At 41.5% G+C, this 22,272-nt stretch overlaps 1 protein-coding gene across 1 annotated transcript in view; it reads left to right on the forward strand.

Annotated features, from left to right (window-relative positions):
* The window catches only part of ABCB1 (ATP binding cassette subfamily B member 1), a 117,599-nt gene extending 100,060 nt beyond the window's left edge, over positions 1-17,539 (forward strand). The window contains exons 22-28 of the mRNA XM_089666257.1: positions 1,417-1,517; positions 3,376-3,516; positions 6,160-6,316; positions 7,836-8,033; positions 12,818-13,024; positions 13,550-13,696; positions 16,104-17,539. Of these exons, the coding sequence (XP_089522383.1) occupies positions 1,417-1,517; positions 3,376-3,516; positions 6,160-6,316; positions 7,836-8,033; positions 12,818-13,024; positions 13,550-13,696; positions 16,104-16,304 (1,152 nt within the window). The 3' untranslated portion in view covers positions 16,305-17,539. The remainder of the gene's footprint in view (positions 1-1,416; positions 1,518-3,375; positions 3,517-6,159; positions 6,317-7,835; positions 8,034-12,817; positions 13,025-13,549; positions 13,697-16,103) is intronic.
* The last annotated feature ends 4,733 nt before the right edge of the window (positions 17,540-22,272 follow it).

Genomic DNA, 22,272 nt, shown 5'->3' on the forward strand with positions numbered 1-22,272 from the left:
ATATTTTGTTGAGAATCCTTTACTGGCAATGACTGCCTGAAGCCTGGAACCCATGGACATTACCAAAGACTGGGTTTCCTCCTTTCTGATGCTTTACCAGGCTCTAACTGCCGCTGTCTTCAGTTGTTCTTTGTTTGTGGGTCTTTCTGCCTTTAGTTTTGCCTTCAGCAAGTGAAATGAATGCTCAATTGGGTTGAGATCGGGTGATTGACTCGGCCATTGCAGAATATTCCACTTCTTTTCCTTCAAAAGCTCCTGGGTTGCTTTTGCAGTGTGTTTTGGATCATTGTCCCATCTGTACTGTGAAGCGCTGTCCAATCAACTTTGCTGCATTTGGCTGAATCTGGGCTGACAGTATATCTGTAAACACTGCAGAATTCATCCGGCAGCTTCTGTCTTCTATCACATCATCAATAAACACCAATGACCCAGTGCCACTGGAAGACATGCATGCCCATGCCATCACACTGCCTCCACCATGTTTTACAGATGACATTGTGTGCTTTGGATCATGAGCTGTTCCAAGCCTTCTCCACACTTTTTTTCTTCCTGTCATTCTGGTACAGATTAATCTTAGTTTCATCAGTCCAAAGAATGCTTTTCCAGAACTGGTTTGGCTTTTTTAGAAGTTTTTTTGGCAAAGTCTAATCTGGCTTTTCTGTTCACCTTGGGGTGAGCCCTTCACTTGTCTGGATGCTGTGAATGGGTTTTTCTTTACCATAGAGAGGATCCTGCGATCATCCACCACTGTTGTCTTCCGTGGACATCCATGCCTTTTTATGTTGCTGAGCTCACCAGTGAATTCTTCTTTCCTCAGAATGTACCAAACTTGATTTGGCCACTTCTAAATGTTGCTGCTATCTCTCTGATGGATTTGTTTCATTTTTAAAGCCTTGGTCTGTTTCACTTGCAGTTCCTTTGAACGTATGATGTAGGTTCACAGCAATAGATTCCAAATGCAAATACCACACTTAGAATCAACTCCAGACCTTTTACCTGCTTAATTGATGAATAAATAACAAAGGAGTAGCCCACACCTGGCCATGAAACAGCTTTTGATTCAACTGTCCAATTATTTTTGGTCCCTTGAAAAAGGGGGGATTGCTACTCTTAAGAGCTGTAATTCCTAAACCCTTCCTCCAATTTGGATGTACATACCCTCAAATTAAACCTGAGAGTGTGCACTTTCAGCCCATATCCATTATATAACTAAAGCTTGAATATGTTTTGGTAAAACTAAAAAAAAATCTAAAACTGTGCCTGTGTCCAAATATATATGGACCTAACTGATTATCCGCTGAGGCTTCCACAGGGAGAGCAAACGTTGGAAGACAAACTTAAGAGTCTTTCCAGCCTCTGGTGACCCAGTGTCATTGTCTCATATTTATCATTTTCGTTTTTGAAAATCTTTCTCAGATTGCCACTGATGCTGTAGAAAACATCCGTACTGTGGTGTCTCTAACACGGGAGAGGACCTTTGAGGCGTTATACGATGAGAAACTGGTGGGACCCTACAAGTAAGAAAATATGATATCTGTGTCTGGCAGAACCGCGGTCTCCAAATATGTCACCTTTCAAAGCCGTAAAATAGAGATGATCTTGGATGTCTTCCAAAATCATCTCTAGCCAAATCTGTGTTCTTTTTTCTCTCCAGTGAGCTGTGGGCCGTGTCATTACCGCCCCACTGCCCACCTATTTATTTACACGACTGCAGGGCAACCTGCAGCTCATTGGAGTAAAAAACAAATGTTCAAGTTCAGAATTTGGCTAGAGGATACCCATGCTTGTCTCTATCAGTAAAAACTTTGTCTCTGGATCTTTCAGTAACGTAGTGCAGTGAGTGATGTGCAAAGATACTTATACAGCTATAAAAAAATAACTATACAAGTAATAGAATACAATCAGCTTCCATTTAAACTATCAGATCAAGGAGAGATGAATTTTGATTGGTTTGGCTTACTGTGCTCTACGTACTACTCTTTACATTATCGAAAAGCCAAGCTACCAGCTGGCCCAGCCTAGCCCAGTGTAAGCCCCAGTTCCCATATATGCAGCCGTGTGGGCCGCGTTTTGCGCAGTCATGAGAGCCCATTCATTTGAATGGACTCTCGTGCCCCGTGAAATGCAGGGAAGAAGTCCCTGCACTTCTTCTGAAAACGCAGCCCACACGGGAACCTCGGTTTCCAGTACAGTTGCGTTTTCCAGTGCGGGCGGCGTGCCGTTAGAACTAATGGCACCCGCCCATGGGTCCGCATATGTGTGGGTGGTGCGGCTGCACGGATTTTCACTTATCCGCAGTAGCACCACCCGCACAGATGTGAACCTAGCCTAAGTATGCATAAGTGACACCTAACCAACCACTGTAGTAGCCTGAACTACTATCTTCAAGGTGCCGTGCCGAGTGGCAGCCCTTCTGCATAATAATCACAGTAGGTGCTTGGCACATCTGCCATTCAGAGAATGCATTTTTCCTCTGACTAGAATGCATTCTCTGACTAGTTGAAGTGAAGAGGGGCAGTGATGTCATGATCTCCAGTTCATCCAATCAGAGAATGCTTTGCATTGATCCAGAAAATTGCAGGGTGTTCTCTAAATGGCAGTCGTTCAGAATGAGTGTCCCAGCATGATGTGTTGGCTGCATCATTTTCTTTTTCTTTGGCTTTTTTCCCTGTTTTCACCTGGTGGTCTGAACAGTAACACATCGGCACAGCAGACAGCACCATTGTCAGCCTGGGGGAAGGGGGGGTTAATAGTGTTAAATGTATTTGTGGATTTAGATACACTAAGAAATGGAAGCCAAACTCCAGCTCCCACTATATAATCAGGTACAACATAAAGAAATAAAAGCTGATCATTTTAATCACCTTTGCTGGTGATGGATGATTAATCTCATCCATGTAAACTGATACATTCTGCCGGAGAGCTTGTGCTTTTGAAAAACAACAGACATGCTGGCTGGTTCACCAAATGAAAATAGAAGAAAGGAAGCCAAAAAGTCTAAAAGCCATCACATCTAAGAACTGGTAAGCTGAAAAATATAATAAATATTTGCTTTTGGGTTTCATACTGCTTTAAGGCCAGAGAAGTGGCAAAGAGGAAGAAAACCCAGTGCATCACATGACATCTGAAAAAGGTAAGTGTATATTAAATGTAAAAATTTCAGGTGCCTTTGTTGTAGAAGGGGGGCAATCGGGGGGGGGGGGGGTTGTCCAGTGTTGTGCTTTAAGAGTTTCAGTGCATGCTTGGACTTATAGTTCCACTAGGGTTAGAGAGAGATAGGTTGCCCGAGCCAGTTGCACTGTATATTTACAAAAGATGTTACTAATAGAAACATGTATGCTGTAAAAGTTATTAAAACCTAGTCTATTTTCCTAGAAATGCAGTTAAAAAGGCTCACATCCATGGACTGACATTCGGACTCTCTCAGGCCATCATGTACTTTGCTTACGCTGGGTGCTTCCGATTTGGTGCATGGCTTGTGGTGAATAATCACATGCAAATGGACAACGTGTTCCTGTAAGTATTTCTCATTAATGTCTATCAAAGATTTTGCCTTCGAATTAATATTATTAATATTATACAGGATTTATATGGCGCCTACAGTTTGCTCAGTGCTTTACAATATAAATGAAGACAATACAGCAATGATACAGTTCAACATAAGAGGGTTAGGAGGGCCCTGCTCCTTGGAGCTTACAATCTAAGAGGGAGGGGCTGGTGGTACAAAAGGTAATAACTGTGGGGGATGGACTGGTAGGAGGAATAGAAGACTCCATTATTAGCTGAAGGCAGGCTGGGCTTCCCTGAAGAGAGAGGTTTTCAGAGATCGCCTAAAAGTGGGCAGAGTAGGCGATAGTCTCATAGATTGGGGTAGAGAGTTCCAGAGGATGGGGTGGCTCTGAAGAAGTCCTGTAGATGAGCATGGGAGGAGGAGACAAGGGAGCTAGAGAGCAGGAGATCATGAGAGGACAGTTTGGGTGATATTTGGAGACAAGATTGGTGATGTAATTTGAGGCGGAGTTACAAATGGCTTTATATGTTATTGTTAATGTTTTTAATTTTATCTGTTGGGCAATGGGAAGCCAGTGCATGGATTGGCAGAGAGGGGTGGCATACATAGAACGGTTAGTAAGGTAGATGAATCTGGCAGCAGCATTCATGAAAGACTGAAGAAGGGATAGCCTGCGATGAGGTAGCCCAATGAGGAGGGAGTTACAATAGTCAAATAATCCACATAATAATCCACATAATTTATGACTGAACCAGAATTGTTCTGCCAGCAAAACTCTCTGGAGATGTCCCCTCTGCTACTTGGGATGAGTAGATGGATCTTCATTAAGGAAAGTACACTGTACGACTTTTGGTTGGTTTAATGCAGAAGTAGACCAACCTTTGCTGTGTTATCATTCTCCTAGAAAGCTCTCTGTGGGAAACAACTTCAGCAATCTATAGGAAAAGGTTGTTTGTAATATAATTAGTACAGGATGAGGTAGGAATCAATAATAAAGTGTTCTTATAATATTTATTGCAGGCCTTGGTTTTATTATTTTTTTTCTCATCAAAGCTGTAATTTCTCTGTAAAGTCTCCTGCTGCGTACCCTGCCCATGCATTCAGTTTGTCGTACCCTGCCCATGCATTCAGTTTGTCGTACCCTGCCCATGCATTCAGTTTGTCATACCCTGCCCATGCATTCAGTTTGTCATACCCTGCCCATGCATTCAGTTTGTCGTACTCTGCCCATGCATTCAGTTTGTCGTACTCTGCCCATGCATTCAGTTTGTCGTACTCTGCCCATGCATTCAGTTTGTCGTACCCTGCCCATGCATTCAGTTTGTCAGCGGTATTGGCTTCCCATTTATGAAACAATGAGATGCTTATCCAATAGTGCAGCTTCTAAAGTACCGCAACCCACAGCAGTTAACCAGAGGACATCTTTAAAAACTAATTTCAGATTGGCCGCAGAGTGGCATTTACTCTGCTTTTAAATCCAAAGCCGCCCTCCCCAGTTCAGCCCACCTTCCTACCTTTACCACCATTTATACTAGCTGGAGTGTGACTCCACAGTGTCTATTCTGGTAATAGAGAACAGTTTTCCGCTTGTACATTCCAAACTGGCCAGCTGGTCTTGTTGCAGCCGATGGACACTTATGAGAGCCAATGGGCAGTCAGTGAACACTTATGGCAGCCCAGGGAGCGACTTGGGCACTGCAAGAAGGGCCCCTCCAACACTTGAGAGTTGAAGATAGAAGAACTGGGACCAGGGTCGCTGATAAGGCAGTACAGCTGCCCTGCCTGACCCGGGCCCCGTCAGTTCAAAAGAGGGGCCCGGGCACCTGACAAGCAGAAGGGCAGGCTCTACTGGCTGATTTCTGACACAGATCCTCTTATGGCTCCCATTTCAATGCTGCTGCTTCTCCTCTCCTACCTCCAGCTGCACTGCAGGGGGATCGGTTCTACTATCTGTGTCACTCTGATCACCCCCACCCTGCTGCTGTCTGGGCCCCCCTGTGTGCCCCCTTTCACCTGATGCCTGGACCCCCTGTGTGCCCTTTACCTTGCAGTACTGATGTCTTTCCTCATCTCCGTCCTGCTGGCAGCACATATGGGATCACTTCAGGATGGAGAGCGGGGAGCTGGTAAATATGTCATATTGGCAGACTCCTTCCTCACCTGAATAAACACAGTGAGTGATAGGTACCAATCGTTCCTATGTTCAATCATCACTGAAGCATAGTAAACTGTGTTTACTATGCTTCATTTTGTGAATGATTAGAATGCCTTTGAGCACTTCCTATTCTTTCACCTGTGCAAATTGTGAGTTTGCTTCGAATAATAAAAATGAATTAGATAAGTATTTTAAGTTTGTGGTGCTCAGATACAGTTAAATTCCGCTGTAAGTTGCTGACCCAGTAAAAGGGTAAGGACTTTCCGCTGACTTTCCTGACCGTATGATTGCTCCATGTTGGTGACACAGGTTACCCCTCACTTCACATTTTATCACAAACCACATGTGCTAAAATGCTACTTTCATATGCTGCCGATCATATTAGGTTGTGTTATGGATGACTGATTCATTTATTTATGCCGTTTCCCCTGACACTTTTCACATATGTGTGCTATGCTGAGGTTTGTTGAAGAAAATGTTTCCTTTCCCACAGGGTGTTCTCTGCCATTGTGTTTGGAGCCATGGCTTTGGGTCAGACCAGCTCCTTCGCTCCAGACTACGCCAAGGCCAAGATATCAGCCGCTCATATATTTGGCATGCTGGAGAGACAGCCTCTCATAGACAGCTATAGTAATGCTGGACACATTCCTGTATGTGATATTTTTTTTTTGTTAACAGTTTAATTTTATATAAACCGTATATTCACCGCACAAGTGTGATGTGACAGTATATAAGACCTGTGAAAGTACACAATATATCACTCAAAATATATAGAAAACTTGCGCCAAAGGAATAAATGAAAAATAAATGCTGCTGTTCAGAAATTTACTAAAATTCAAAATATACTCAAGAAGTGATACAGCGCAAATAATACAAATTAATATATAATTTTTCACATTTTTATTAGGTCCAACAAAAAGACCCAAATTAAAGTCCAATGTCCCAAAAATTTGTGAAAAAAAATATTTTATAGAACTGTAACTCAAACTTCATAAAATTGCATTCATGAAGTTTGAGTTACAGTTCCATAAAAAAATTTTTTTGGGACATTGGACTTTAATTTGGGACATTTTGTTGGACTTTAATATATAATTTTTCACATTTTAATTATTTGTATTATTTGCGCTGTATCACTTCTATGACAATATATCACTCGCCTAAATAAATAAATGAGTTCATAAAATGTGTAAGCATGCAGCTGCCCTAATAGTGAATAATCCAATAATCACCTCATGAAACAATGACAAATAAAAGCAGCGCAAAAAAAAATATGAAACACAATAGCAAAATGGGAATATGATACAAAATGTAACACTTCATAAAATATACACAAATATTTAAATCATTTGACATAAGTCCACCAACTGAAAAATTAAAATTGTGACAAAGTGTAAAGTCCTTATTGATCCACTGAGATCACCATGTAAACAACGTAACGATAATTGATTGAATAAAGTGCACTCAGATATCAGCTCGTGCTCCAGAGGAAAACTTCCCCCAATTCAGTGGCACTCACCAGATATCGTGGCCCATCCAAACCTGATAGGCAGTAGCGCTTGTGGTGAGTGTCAGCGTAGTACAGATCATCAATCAACCAGCCCTTCATCAATTAGAGACGGATATGGTGGCGGGACATCAAACTATTACACTCCGTAATCAGGGAAAGATGTGAAAGGAAACTCATAGCGTGAATCCATTAAATCCATTTATTGGATATAAAGTACCGCACTCACATAAAATAAATGAAAGCATGCCAAAATATCCACAAAAACCGTAAAGGGTGTCTGCATATCACATGGAGCGAGCGTCTCACCCGATCCTCCTCACTGCACACGAGCGATATGTCACTTTCGGCGGGGGATGTAATGTGGATACCTCATTCCAGAATATGTTGTGCGGCCCGACCCTGATTCGTGTTTTGTCACCTGACTTTATCAAAGGGTTTCACCACTGAATAATCATAGGGCTTAGGGAATTATACATTATACAAGTAGGAAACTAGCAACCTATTGTCCTTGTTGTAGGACGCAGCTTGTATTACAAAGTAGATAGGAGTACCACTCATATCATTTGTATGTAATTGCCTGCCTCATGATATATACATAATCTCTTTGTATCTGTTTGATTCTATTAGTTTACTGACATGAAAAACACTCTTTTTGGTTACAGTCAGACTGCTATGGAAATATTGCATTCCAAGGAGTCCAGTTCAATTATCCCACTCGACCAGACGTGCCTGTACTCCAAGGACTGGATGTCAGTGTGACCAAAGGGCAAACCTTGGCACTAGTGGGCAGCAGTGGCTGTGGGAAGAGTACCACTGTCCAACTCTTGGAGAGATTCTACGATCCACTCAGTGGTGACGTGGTAAATATATCTATTAGGGAATAGATTACTCTAAACATGTGAGGTGTATTCGTAAAAAGACAATGAAGAGACTTTACAGAGTAAGTTGGATCATTTAAAAGTTATACTTGGTTTTACTTAGCCAGGGGTCTCCAAACTCTTCCCAAAAATAAAAAGCCAAGGTTCTAGGGGGCCAGACTGTTACCAGCGTGAGTAGAAAATGCCCCAGTGTCAGCAGGAGTAGACATAGGGGTTGAAAAGACAAATAGACTGTGCACTCTGCAAGGGCAGTTGCTCCAGAGCTTAGTAAATAAACAGAAGCTTTGCTTACTTCCATCATCCAATCATGTGCAAGAAAAATGCTATTTTTTTTATTTTCCTTGCATGTGATTGGGTATTCTTTGCAAAGTGAAGCTTCACCTCATTTGCTAAACTCTGGAGCAACTGCACTTGCAGAGAGCACAGTCTATTTGCCTTTAGTAAATCAACCCCAAAGTCTCAAGCTTGGTGGTCAGTGGCAGTTAAATAAAAGTACATAATGCCTGTGATCAGTTGAATGGGAAATAGTGCCTCATCATTGGTATTAGTGGGAGGAATAGTGCCCAATTGTTTGTATCAATGGGAGGAATAGTGCCCCATCATTGGTATTAGTGGGAGGAATAGTGCCCAATTGTTTGTATCAATGGGAGGAATAGTGCCTCATCATTGGTATTAGTGGGAGGAATAGTGCCCCATTGTTTGTATCAATGGGAGGAATAATGCCCCATTGTTGGTGCCAGTGGGAGGAATTGTGCCCCATTGTTGGTGTCAGTGGGGAGGAATAGTACCCCATTTTTGGTGTCAGTGGAAAAAATAGTGCCACATTGTTGGCATAAGTGGGAGAAATAGTGCCCCATTGTTGGTGTCAGTGAGAGGAAAAGTGCCCAATTGTTGGTATCAGTGGGAGGAATATTGTCCCTTTGTTGGTAGCAGTGGGTGGAATAGTGCCCCTTTGTTGGCATCATTGGGAGGAATAGTGCCCCATTGTTGGTGTAAGTGGGAGAAATAGTTCCCCAATGTTGTATCGGTGGGAGGAATAGTGTCCCATTGTTGGTATTAGTGGGAGAAATAGCATCCCTTTGTTGCTGTCAGTGGGAGGAATAGTGTCCCATCATTGGTATCAATGGGAGGAATAGTGCCCCTTTGTTGGTGTCAGTGGAAAGAATGGTGCCCCATCATTGGTATCAGGGGGAGGAATAGTGCCCCATCATTGGTGTCAGTGGGAGGATTGGTGCCCCATCATTGGTGTCAGTGGGAGGAATAATGTCCCATTGTTGGTGTCAGCGAAAGAAGTGTTGTCTCATTGTTGGTGACAGTGGCAGGAATAATGCTTCATATCAGTGGGAGGAAAACTGCTCCAAAGGCTGGATAAAAACAGCTTGCAGGCCACTGTTCTAATCCAAAATGTACGTACCCAGGACTTAAAGTAAATCAATGGGTAATCATTACTACTTTTCCACAAACACTCTGAATCCATTGCACTCCCCTACATCCTAAGGTTAATTACAAGTAACAAACAATTACAAGTTTATTACCCTAAATATCACTCTACAAGCCTACTTGGACATACAAACCTTTAAACATACAGTAATTTTAAAACCCTTTTACTGACCTTTTCCCAAGACCTATAATATCTCCTTGTGTTGTTTATTTATTATTTTTTGTCATGCCTGTATTGTTTTGGTTATATCATGTCCTTGTTGATTATACAGTGTTCAGCATAAATGAGTACAACCCAACAGATTTGTCAGAAAACCTTTACTTTCCTTTCAGAATCAACATTTTCTATGGGACATTATACTACAAAATACTCCCACAAATGCAGGCCATTGATTGCAAACAAGATTTGGTCATTTGCACACACAAAAAAGTATTTTTCCCAACAAATTCTTTCAAGAACATGTTGCAAAACTGAATACACCCCAATGAAATTCTTAAGCCAGACATGGGTCAAATTCCGAAAGAATTTTCTTTTGAAAATCTTTTCTAAGAATTTTCATTTGAATTTCGCACCATTAGTGGGCCACAGGAATGGCCGATTTTCAAGTGACTATTGAATTTGAGTGATTGGGCATGTTGGAAATGTTTTGAAAAACAGACACATTTCTAATCAATGATGGGAGAATCGTGCAAGAAATGTAATTGAAAAAGAAATGAACATGAGCTGTGACCTGGAAAAAAAAGATTCTTGGCCACGAAAATTTTCTGTAGCAACATGGGGTGAAATTAAAGGCTTGGTTGCTCGAATTTCAAAATTAATGGTGGCACCATTGCATTACAAAATGCATGAAATTTAAGATTTTCTAAAGAAAATTTGTTCACATTTCGTCCCATGTATGGCCTGCATTAGGAGCAAAGCTAAATTTTAGACAACAAAATCCTAATTAACAAGAATTCATCTACAGGCGAGTCTAATGATTCATTAAACAGATGTCCAGCAGACAGTTGATTATAAAAGTGCGTTACTTAACTAAGAAAACTCCTTCCCATTTCATGCTGTCAGCAATGGCACCACATGGTAGAGAAATGTCACAAGGCCTGAGAAAGAAAATAATTTCTTTACACAAGAAAGGTGAAGGCTACAAGAAGATCAGCAAAGCTTTACTTATCAGTAAGGGCTCGTTCACACTAGGCTGTTTTGGCAACGCTTGCCAAACGCCCCTATAGCTTTTGGCAAGCGTTGGTCCGGCGTTTGCGGAGCGTTATTAACGCTCGGCAAACGCTCCGCAAACGCCGCATGCGCGGTTGCTAGGCGTTTGCCGAGCGTTAATAACGCCCCACAAACGCCTATAATGCAGTTTGAGTGGTGTTACCGCTCCGCAACCGCGTCGCAACCGCACCGCAAACGCCGGGCGTTTGCGGAGCGGCACCATAGACGAGAATAGGAGGCTTCAAAGCCTCCTGACTCGTCCAGAGGCGTCCGTTTTGCCGCGACGCAACGCACCATGTGCTGTAATGTGCAGAATTGGCAGAGGCGTTTGGGAAGCGGTAAAAACGCTTCCCAAACGCCTCTCTGCCGCCTGCACACAAGGCTAGTGTGAACGTAGCCTCAGAATACTGTAGCAAAAGTGAAAAAAAAGTTTACAAAGATGAAACTGCAACCATCTCACAGATACGTCTATGGAAGGTAACACCTGGACAGGAGCGTCTTCTGATGACAAGGGTTGAAGAAAATCGCCATGCAAGTTCACTGCAGTTAAAGAAGTAAAAAGCCAAAATGGGGTGAATGTTTCCCATGACACAATACGGTGTACACTGCAGAGGAATGGCATGCATGGGTGTTGTCCATAAAGAAAGCCCATGCACGAAAAAGCCCGCCTAGAATTTGCCATGGCCCATGCTGAAAAAGACTACTGGGTCTTTGTACTTTGGATTGATGAGTCCAAAATAAATGTTTTTGGAACTGATGGCTTCAAAACTGTATGCCGTTGCAAAGGTGAGGAGTATAAAGAAAAATGCTTGGTTCCTACAGTGAAACATGGTGGTGGCAGTGTCCTGTGGGGCTGCATGGGTGTTGCTGGTGTTGGGGAGCTGCTCTATATTGAAAGAGAAGATGCTACCATCACTCCGTGCTCTTGGTTGTCGTGCACTTTTCCAACATGACATTGATGCAAAATACACATCTAAGGCCACTGTTGCATTTCTGAAGAAGAACAGGGTGAAAGTGATTCAGTGGCCAAGTATGTCTCCTGATCTGAACCCAATCGAACACTTATGGGAAACTCTGAAGAGACAAGTTGAGCATCGCTCTCCAGGGGCGGACTGAGAACTCATGGGGCCCCCAGACAATAGGGGATCATGGGGCCCTGTGTCCTTGCCCAAACTCAAAAAAGCCTATGAAAAAGGTACCAGGGGCATCTCATGGGGCCCCCTACTGACCCTGGGCCCTTGGGCAGTGCCCGAGTTTCCAAATGGTCAGTCTGCCCCTGTCTCTCTCCATCCAGCATCCAGGCTTTAATAGAGATCGTTCCTGAAGAATGGAAAATATGTTGCAATATGTCGCCAACTTGTTCATTCCATGCCTAGAAGACTTGGTGCTGGCCTTACAAATCATGGAGGTCATCCAAAAATACTAGATGGAGTAGTTTTTGTTGTGGGGTGTATTCATTTTTTAATTAACTAATTTTAATAAAACTGAAAATTTTGTAATTTAAGTTATATTATTAACCTTACTTTCATGTAATGAGCTAAACAAATGTTCTGTAAAAGAGATTGTTTAAAATCTTACTTTTCAAAAGGGGTGTACTCATTTATGCTGAGCACTGTAGCTCTATGTATGAATATTGGCTCCTTTTTAGCAAAAAAAAAAGTGGAAAAGAAATATGGAAGGTGAGGCTCACTTGACCTCAGAGGATAAGTCGTGTCTTCTTATGTCACTGATTGGTTTGTCAAGTAAAGAATGATAAACCGTTATCAGGGTTCTTTCATTATTAGGCACAATACTCATTCTTTTGGGTTTAATTGTAATTGAGATCATTTGATTAATGAAAAATTGACCAATGCGGTCCCAGGAAAAAGGAATAGCGATAATCGAGACAAAGTTTAGCACCTCTTCTGTTAGCCTTGTGTTTTCTTAGCAACATTTACAAAGCACAATTCATTAATAGGGATTTCTGATGTGGAGATAGAAGGTCTCTTCAATCCTAATATTACATGTATGTGATAGAGATAGTTCAGTAGCATGAATTGTATAAAATCTAAAAGATGCCTTACACTGTAAAGCCGTGATCCGGTGTGTGACAGCTATAATTGTGTGTCTCTTGCAGTGCATAGATGGGTCTGATGTGAAGGCTATGAACATCCAGTGGCTGCGGGCACAGATGGGTATTGTATCCCAGGAGCCCATGCTGTTTGACTGCAGCATAGCAGAGAACATTGCTTATGGTGACAACAGCCGAATGGTGACACCAGAAGAGATTGAACAGGCGGCCAAGGAGGCCAATATCCAGAGCTTCATTGAGTCTCTCCCTGATGTAAGTCTCAGCTCTGTAGTGTCATATTGTTCCTGGAGGATTGAAATATGTAATCAGTTGGATGCCATGTCTAATAGTTGTGACCACAATATTACGTAACATTTTAAATCTTAAAAGGGAATTGTTTTGTTACATTTTTATATTGTCTAGTACCTTTTTAATCAGGTAAATATAAATATTATACTGTATATGAATACAGGCAGGGGGTGGGGTTCTATGCAAAGGATTATTTTTTTTCTTAGGCAGCTGCTTTGGTGAAAAATCGGCTTGAGAAGGAACACCCCCTCTATTAACAGACGGCAGCTCTTGCCTTTCTGACAGAAATCCTAACATTAGTACTGGGCTTTCTTATTTGAAAGCCTAGCATGAATTTCAAACAGTCGTGGATTCATCCTATAATAAGTGATCATTTGAAAAATGGATTCTTTTATGAACTAGCAAATGTGTGTGCATTCATATGGGTGTTGTGATTGTTATGTGCATGAGTACAGTCTGCATCTGTAACGGTGTGTTACCTTTCTACAGAAATACAGTACCCGTGTTGGAGACAAGGGAACACAGCTGTCTGGAGGTCAGAAGCAGAGGATCGCCATAGCCCGAGCTCTTATTCGGAGACCTAAAATCCTGCTGCTGGATGAGGCCACATCTGCTCTGGACACTGAAAGCGAAAAGGTAAAGCAGTAGATTTGAGCAATACTCTTCACTGGAATTGAAAACTATTAGTCAATATTGCCTGAAGAGCTGTGTGTATTACTCAGTTGCACTTCAAAGATCAGTTTTAACTTGGTACTCCATGTATACACATTTTTAAATTACTGAAAGGGCTTCTTTGTACTCCGTAGCCACAATTATATTTCATGGTGAGCTAAAAGTCCAAATGTAATACATATAAATACATACAGATAACTGTACAGCTATATTTTGTAGAAGTCCACTAGACATGTGCGTGCTGGAAAATTTAATTTGGGGTGCAGTCATTAGGTTGATATTTTCATTTCTTTGTATTCGTTGTGTCAACTTGGTTCATTTATGGGATTTGTTTTGTTTCTTTGGAATTCATTTTGTATATTTGTTAGTCTGGGTGGATTTGAAAATTCTTCCAAATTCTTTCAGAAGATTTGATACGTTTTCGGAAGCATTCGAAATATCGGACGCAACTAAATAATGCAGTTAGGCAGCAGGCTAGAATTTATGCTGTGACCCAGACAGGGTGTTGTCTGTGTGACAGCCCCCTGTCTGAAGCATTGCCTTATATATATCCCTGCTAGTCCAACCCACCAAGAGAAATGGCTTGAGCTGATTGAACATGGAGCCATGTGCATCCGAATGAAACGAAATTCAGATGCATTTGTTATCCAAATCTGAATAAATTATTGAATGGATTTGAAAACCCAATTCCTTTCGCCATGTGACACCATCTGAATGTACAAATGAATACACAAATTTCATTTAAATTTGTTTCCGATTTGTTGTCATTCTTTACTGTTATTTGTTTACATCTGAATGTCCAAATAACAAATTTTCATCCGAAAATTGATTCATAACAAACCAAAATGCACATGTCTAAATTCCCCCCTACAGAACTGATCTAGGCCATGTGAGCAAATGCTATGCCACCATTATAGACTTGGGAGAAAGTTGTGTTTTTGTTGACTTCATTAACACTGCAGTCTGAAGCAGCTCTTCATTTTTAAGGTGTGCTTTAGTTAATATGCAAGCTTTATAGGATGAGGAGACTGATAGTGACATACAATATATAAACAACAATGAAAGCAGAAGGGCTAAGTGGTATGCAGAACTAAATGTAGGTTGTTCTCTTCACCTTGTCCTTTGTTAATATTCAGCTGTTGGCTGGGGAATCTCCTGGCCAGCAGTTGAATGGGGTCATGGATACGCCATTGGTTGCAAAGATGTCCGCATCCTAACAAACGGCAAGCCCTGAGCAAGAAGCTGTCATACCTCCCACTGAAAACACGCATGCCCTAGTCATTACTACACCGTGGGCCCTCATTGAGCACTGGCTTGTCTCTGTACACCTGAATCTGTTGCATGTGTTGGAACAAAACAATTGCAAGCCTTTCAGGAATTAGGTGCAAGACTTTTTAAAGGGACCATAAAAGTGTTGAAAATGCTATATTGAATTGCTCTTAGAACCGTCCTTGGTACCAGATTGTGGACAGGGTTAATAGCTGTTCTTACCTTGTAAAAGGAGAAGCAGAAATGATTTATTGGATGCATTTAGCGATTTCAGCAACTTTTGAAGTGGTTCTAAAGCCAAACAGTTTTACCTTAATGCACTCCCTGCATTAAGGTAAAAAATTTTTTTACAGCTTTTTGTCCTTTCCCACCTCCCTAAATACTTACCTGAGTCCTCAATCGGTCCAATGGTGGGCACAGCTGGATCTCTTCTCTCCTCTCTTCCTCTTCACACAGGGATTCATGCAGCAGCAGAAGCCATTGGCTCCTGCTGCTGCCAATTAAATACAGTAAAGAGGATGTACAGGGCTGGGCACTTCCTCCTCACACCATTTGATTGACAGCAGCAAGAGCCATGCTGTGTGTGTCTCCATGGACACACACAGCTTAAGAAGGAGTATGCACAAGCTGCTTGCTATGGGAGCACATGGAGAAGAGGAGGAGCCAAGATTTACAAGGGGGGGGCCAGAAGAGGAGGTTCAGGGTTGCTCTGTGCAACATCATTGCACAGAGAAGGTGAGTATTACACGTTTATTATTTAAATGTTTGAAAAAAATTCCTTGTAGTAATACTTTAATAAAAACACCAACCTACTGTCAAATATGAAAACCAAGATCACAGGTTTCTTGAACGTTTCTGACTGTACACTCCCCCCTAAGTGGAGAAGCTAGAGGATGAAGATGCTGGTGGATAAGAATAGCAGGCCAGGGATTTAAACATTTTAGTTCCCCTATGTGTTCTTTTTTATTTAGTATTATGGACATGCACATTTGGCTTCCATGACAGATTCCCTGTAAACCAAAGCCTGCTTTCCCTTTAGGGTATGACTGTACTACGTGTCCTTTCCTGAGTTCACAGTGCATGTGCTCTTTTTCCCTTCCAGGTTGTACAGGAAGCTCTGGATAAAGCTCGGGAGGGTCGCACCTGTATAGTGATCGCCCACCGACTCTCCACCATTCAGAACGCAGACATAATCGCCGTCATCCAAAATGGAAAGATCGTAGAGCAGGGAACACATCAACAACTGCTGCAGATTAAAGGATTCTACTACTCTCTGGTCAGTATACAGCTGGGATCCACATGAGTGGAGAAAACGTTACCCTGCCTGACATGTCAGGAATTGAACGAAGCTTACTGACTTGGATTGTATTGCGAAGCCAAAGTTTTCATGGGGACCAGCTCTATGGACAATGTTCCTGCCAACTTACTGGACCAAATACAGAGCTCTCTCTTTGCTGTTCCAACACCGAACATACCCATCATTGGGATCATCATTTTGAAGTTTGACTTTTTTTGAAAGAGAATTCCAATTTCCAGAAAACCTATATGATATCTATGCATACATTATAGCTTTATTTGTACCTGCACTGAAATTTAAAAATCATTTCTTAGCAACTATGTAGATTTGCACTGGACAACAGACAGGAGTCTCCGATGTAAGAATAAATTGCATTTCCTGCAGTGGTTAAGAGACACGGACAATTACTTCTTACTCTCAAAGGATAAGTTAGTTTTTAGAATATATCAGGAAACACCCAGTAACGTATACTATTTCTTTTGACCTATAAGCTGTCATCACAGGCTCAGGTCTGTATAAAGGTTGTTTTGTTTACAGTGAGGTGTCTGCATTCTACACTGAAGTGTACTGCGGTCCACACGGCAACACAAAGAAGGCACTGATTATTTCAAATGAGTATGTCATTTTGTGTTTTACGACAGTCGTACACTTATCCATTAACAGTACACGGTGTCAGTGACTTGCTGTGTCCATGCTTCATAGAAAACAGTAGCTGTCATTGAGAGGCTGCTAGACTGTTTATAGGCAAGCAAAAAAATGGCATTACTTTTCTGCCAAAGAATGCACTCGAACGAAAATAAAAACGGGTTATAGTTATTTATGCTGTATATTTATCGAGTGCTGTGGTTCATCCGGAGGTCTCCTTTAGCATTGCAGATTTCTTCAGAATATATAGACTAGAGAAAAGTTTCCAATGAACAAGAGATGTGTTCTGTATGACGATTTTCCACTCCTTCAAGATGGCGAAAATGTTTTGATTAAATGTTTGTTGTCTTTTTCTGTTCTAATAAAGGGAACATACGTTAACCCTGGTGCCATTTTCTGACAAAATATTTTTTACACTGAGAACATTGTATACCTCCTATTTAATAAATGTTTTTGATTACTTGATAATTTTATTCCAGAAAAAAAAAAAAAAAAGATTTTGCTGCTATGTCCTTTGTTAGTTTTTTTATGTTATTTCAGCTCTGGAACTAAATTGTATTGATGGCAGAAAAATAAAGAAAACTTCTTTCCTAGCATTTAAGACTGGTTTTATGTTTGGTTCCAACTAGGTCTTTATACTGTGGCCCAGAAACACGTAATCCCAAGCCTCTGATTTTGCTAGCTAGGAATTCCCAGCTGTTCATTCTATATTCACACACAAGTAGTTGTGTAGAGGTACATTGAAGGGAGTAGCAAAAATATGTTTTATATGATGTGTTTTTGCCAATGTGTATAAATAGAAGGGGGGATTTACTAAAACTGGTGCAAACAGAATCTGGTGCAGTTGTGCATAATAACCAATCAGCTGCTAACTTCAGCTTGTTCAATTTATTCTTTGACAATCAAACCTGGAAGCCAATTGGTTACTATCCACAGCTCAGGGGTGGCCCTAGGGTTGGTGACACCCCCTCCGACGATCCCCGCAGAATGGATCGGATCTTCGGATTGAGCATAATGGATCGGACTCAAATCCATTATGCGCCCCAATCCGCAGATCCGATCCATCCTGCGGGGATCGTCGGCTATATGGGGTGACGCCCGACCCGCTCCACGAAAAGGTACGTTGTAAAGAAAGCCGATGATCCCTGCAGGATGGATCGGATCCATCCTGCAGGGATTGTTGGCTTGCTTTACAACTTACCTTTTCGCGGAGCGGGTCCGGTGTCACCCGGTGCGGCACGCACCCCCTGCACCTGCCTTGGGTCGCCACTGCCACAGCTGCACCAGATTCTGTCTTCTCCAGTTTTAGTTCCCTTATAGATTTGTACAAATAAAATGACCAAATATGAATATACAAGTCATTAACTGGTTCCCAACCGCTCTGTAGTAGAACTACTGTTACAGGGCTGCGCAAAATCACGTATATATACATGATTTTGTATTCCCGGGTAGGGGGCACGCATGTCGTCCTACCCGAGCTGCCACTGCCGGCTACAGCTGTCGATCACCGGCTCCTGGCTGGAGATGCCCCGCTGGCACCTGGCGATCGCCGAGGAACACTGATAGGGGAGAGGTCTGTATGTAAACAATAGAGGTCTCTCCCCTGTCAGCACCGACATGCTGCTTCGTATTGCTATGCATAGCAGAGAAATACACAGCAGTATGTTTCCCTAGTAAAATACACACAGCACACATAGTAAAACAGTACACAGTTAACCCTTTGATCACCCCGGATGTTAACCCCTTCCTGCCCAGTGTCATTAGTACAGTGTCAGTGCTTTTTATTAGCACTGATCACTGTATTAGTGTCACTGTCGCTGATCACCACCATTACTAGTATATAAAAAATCTAAATTCCAGTATATATATCGCCATTTGTAGACGGTATAACTTTCACGTAAACCAATTAATTTACAAGTATTGGGAATTTTTTTTTAGCAAGGACATGTGGCCTAAATTTATGACGAAATTTGATTTTTTTAATTTTTCACTGGATAAGTTGTATAGCAAAAAAAAAATTTTTCAAAATTGTCTGTATTTTTTTGTTATATCATAAAAAATAAAAAACATCCAGGTGATCAAATACCACCGAAATAAAGCTCTATTTGTGGTTAAAAAAAAAGGACATAAATTTAATCTGAGTGCAGTGTTGTGTGACCACGCAATTGTCAGTTAAAGTAACGCAGCGCCGTAACGCAAACAATGGCCTGGTCAGGAAGGGGGGAAATCCTCTGGAGGGCAAGTGGATAAAGAATAGTATATAGTATAACAGTATAGTGTATTTCCAGTGAGTACATATTCTGAGGTTTATTACACTCTAACATTGAAGTGACCCTGTGGGTATAATCACAATTATTATTCTTATTATACAGGATTTATATGGCTCTAATAGCACTTGTGGTGAAGTTTCACTTTGCAAAGAATACCTAATCACATGGAAGGAAAATAAAAAAAGCTGAATTTTTTGCTTGCACATGATTGTATGATAGAAGTCAGCAGAGCTTCGTCTCATTCGTTAGGCTCCTGGGGAAAATTCCCTGGCAAAGTGAAACAGTCTATTTGTCTTAAAGTGGTTCTAAAGGCAGAAGGTTTTATAACGTAATGCATTCTCTGCATTAAGGTAAAAAACCTTTTGCATGCAGCACCTGAGCCCAATCTTCAGACAGCAATGTGCAGGGGAGCAGTAGCTCTCTTGGCTCTCTCCTTCCTCATTGGCTTAGAGACAACCAATGGCTCCTGTTGCTGTCAATCACAGGCAGTGAGGAAGGAGCAGGGGGGGCAGGGCTGAGCTCTCAAAAAGAGTTCAGATCCAAAAAAAAAATCTGCATCTGAGGTTCTGTAAATAGACTATAGTTTGCGCTGTATGCGTGTAAATGTTTGTGCGAACATTTACATGCATACAGCATACACAGCAAATATACTTCAAAGGAGTACAAGAGCCAGTTGCATCTTAGCAATAGAAGATACTAGGCGGCAATAGCTGCCTGTGACCTAGCAATAGAAGATGCTGGGAGCAATGGCCACCTGTGCCCTAGCAATGAAGGAAGTTGGGTGGAAATGACTGTGTGCATGCTAGCAATGAAGGACACTAGGAGCAATGCCCACCTGCATTCTAGCAACAAAGAACACTAGGCAACAATGACTACCTGCGCCCTATCAACCAATACGCTGCATTAACACTGTACACATGTATGCAAGAATACATTGCTTCAACCATACCTTCAGTTTTTCTCAATGAAAGGGACAGCTGATAAATATTGACAGGTGCTGACAATATCATCACCAGAGATGAGAAATGTACTTGGGTTTGATCCATGGAAACCTTCGCAAATTAAAAATCAGTTCTATCCATTCTTGAGGCTAATAGTTAAGATATTGATAAACTAAGGGCATGGGGAGCTGGGCACTAACAGAAGGGACATGTACCAATGCAAAAAAAAAAAGTAATAAATACCATTCGGCGGACAGAGGATCCACATTTTATGCAATTTTTTTGGGCGGCATGGTAAAAACACCAATTCATAATGCTTCAGAAATACCTTAAAGTGTTACTAAACTCAAAACAGTAAAATCAGTCTGTATATGCTGTAAATCATGCTTGTTATACTCACTGTGGAACCTAAGGGGTTAATCCCCTGCATTGAGTAAAAAGGTTGTTTGGTCGTGACTTCTCTGATCTTCCCCTTCCTCCAGTGTCCACCTCTTATCTCCGAGCCTCCCCTTCCTCCAGTGTCCCCCTCTCATCTCCTGATAAGACATATCGTATGGAGTCACTCTGCACATGCTCAGTTTGTTGTGTTTTGCTAGAGAGGTTTTTTTTTTCTTTTTGGTAGAGTGCATATGATCAGCACAGGGCCAATCAGCACTGCCCAGACAGAGGTCAGGGGTTCTGCATCCTCCTACAGCAACATGAAAACTCCTACAAGTTTTAACATGAGCTCTGCTGCACACAAGACTGCTCTAACTGCTGATGAGAAAAGGTATTTAGCAGTTTATATTTGCTACAATATTTGGAATTCCATGTTCTGTGTCCTGTGGGAAACCAGATAAAGTGAATGCAGGGTCCTGGGTTTAGTAATACTTTAAGTTATACATTATATATATACGTTACACGGCAGTACTAGACAGAACAGATTTAAAATTTATTGGAAGGTTTACACTTTGATAAAAAAATATAGCTAATTTCCTCAACTTCGTAACAATTGCAAAACAGTGGCAAAACATGTTTCATAGCATAGCATATGATCTTCGTTTAGTGCAGAACCACAGTGTAATGTCTACGGAGTTTAATAAAATGTCAACACAGGGTTGACAAAAACACTTCAAAAACAGCAAACATGCCTTCCAGAGATAAAGCAACCATTTAGCAACGGGACAATTCAGAGACAATAGTCAGACATAGAACACAGTGGCTGGAGAGTATGTAAGCAGCTTTACTGAACAGCATTGTAAAAGGGAGAGACAAGACAGTTGCAGAAAATTATTTCAAATAAGAGGCAGAGATATTGCAGAGACACGCTGCACATCATGTAATACTTTTCAGCAGGCCACATTTGAACAGCCAAAGACAATGCTTCTAATAGTGAGACAAAAATTGCTTTGGATTATGTCAGATGCACAAAAATATTACAGAGACACTCTTCATATCATGTAAGCCTTTGCAGTAGGCTGCATTTAAAGATGGAAAAATTAGGTTTTTTTTTTCCAGAAATAAATGTGTACAAAAATAACACTTTTGCAATAAGGAATGATACATTTAAACAAGTCACAGTCAACACACAAGTGTACCAGGGCATAGCGTAGTGAAATAGGAACACGACAACACAAACGACAAGGCATTTTTCATCCAGAAATAACAAAGTGGATTAAAGTGATTCTAAAGTCTGAAGGTTTTTTACCTTTATGCATTTCATAGGATGCAGGAAGGTAAAAAAAACTTCGGTGTACAGCTCCCACCCCTCTAATACTTACCTGAGCCTAATCTTTGGCCAGGGAAGTACATGAGATCAGCGGCTCTCCTGCCTCTCTCCCTCACTATTGGCTCAGAGACAGCTGTCAATGATAGCCAGTGAGGAGGGAGTCGGGGGAGGGGTTGAGCTGCACTCTGTGTGTCTATGGACACACAAAGTCAACTCGAGAGTGAGTACACACAAGTGCGCCCATTGCAAATGGCATGCTATGGGGGCATTCAGCAGGGGGCAGGAGCCAGAAGTGCCATCAGAGAACAGGGAACACACAATGTTTGTTTTTGTTTTTCAAATACCTTCAGTATCAATATCAATCAATAAATACATCAGTGGTTCATATAGTAAACTCGGGTAGAACTATT

The sequence above is a fragment of the Staurois parvus genome, unplaced genomic scaffold (assembly GCF_062004578.1).
Source record: "Staurois parvus isolate SC_StPar_1 unplaced genomic scaffold, SC_StPar_1.0 ptg000051l, whole genome shotgun sequence".
NCBI lineage: Eukaryota > Metazoa > Chordata > Amphibia > Anura > Ranidae > Staurois > Staurois parvus.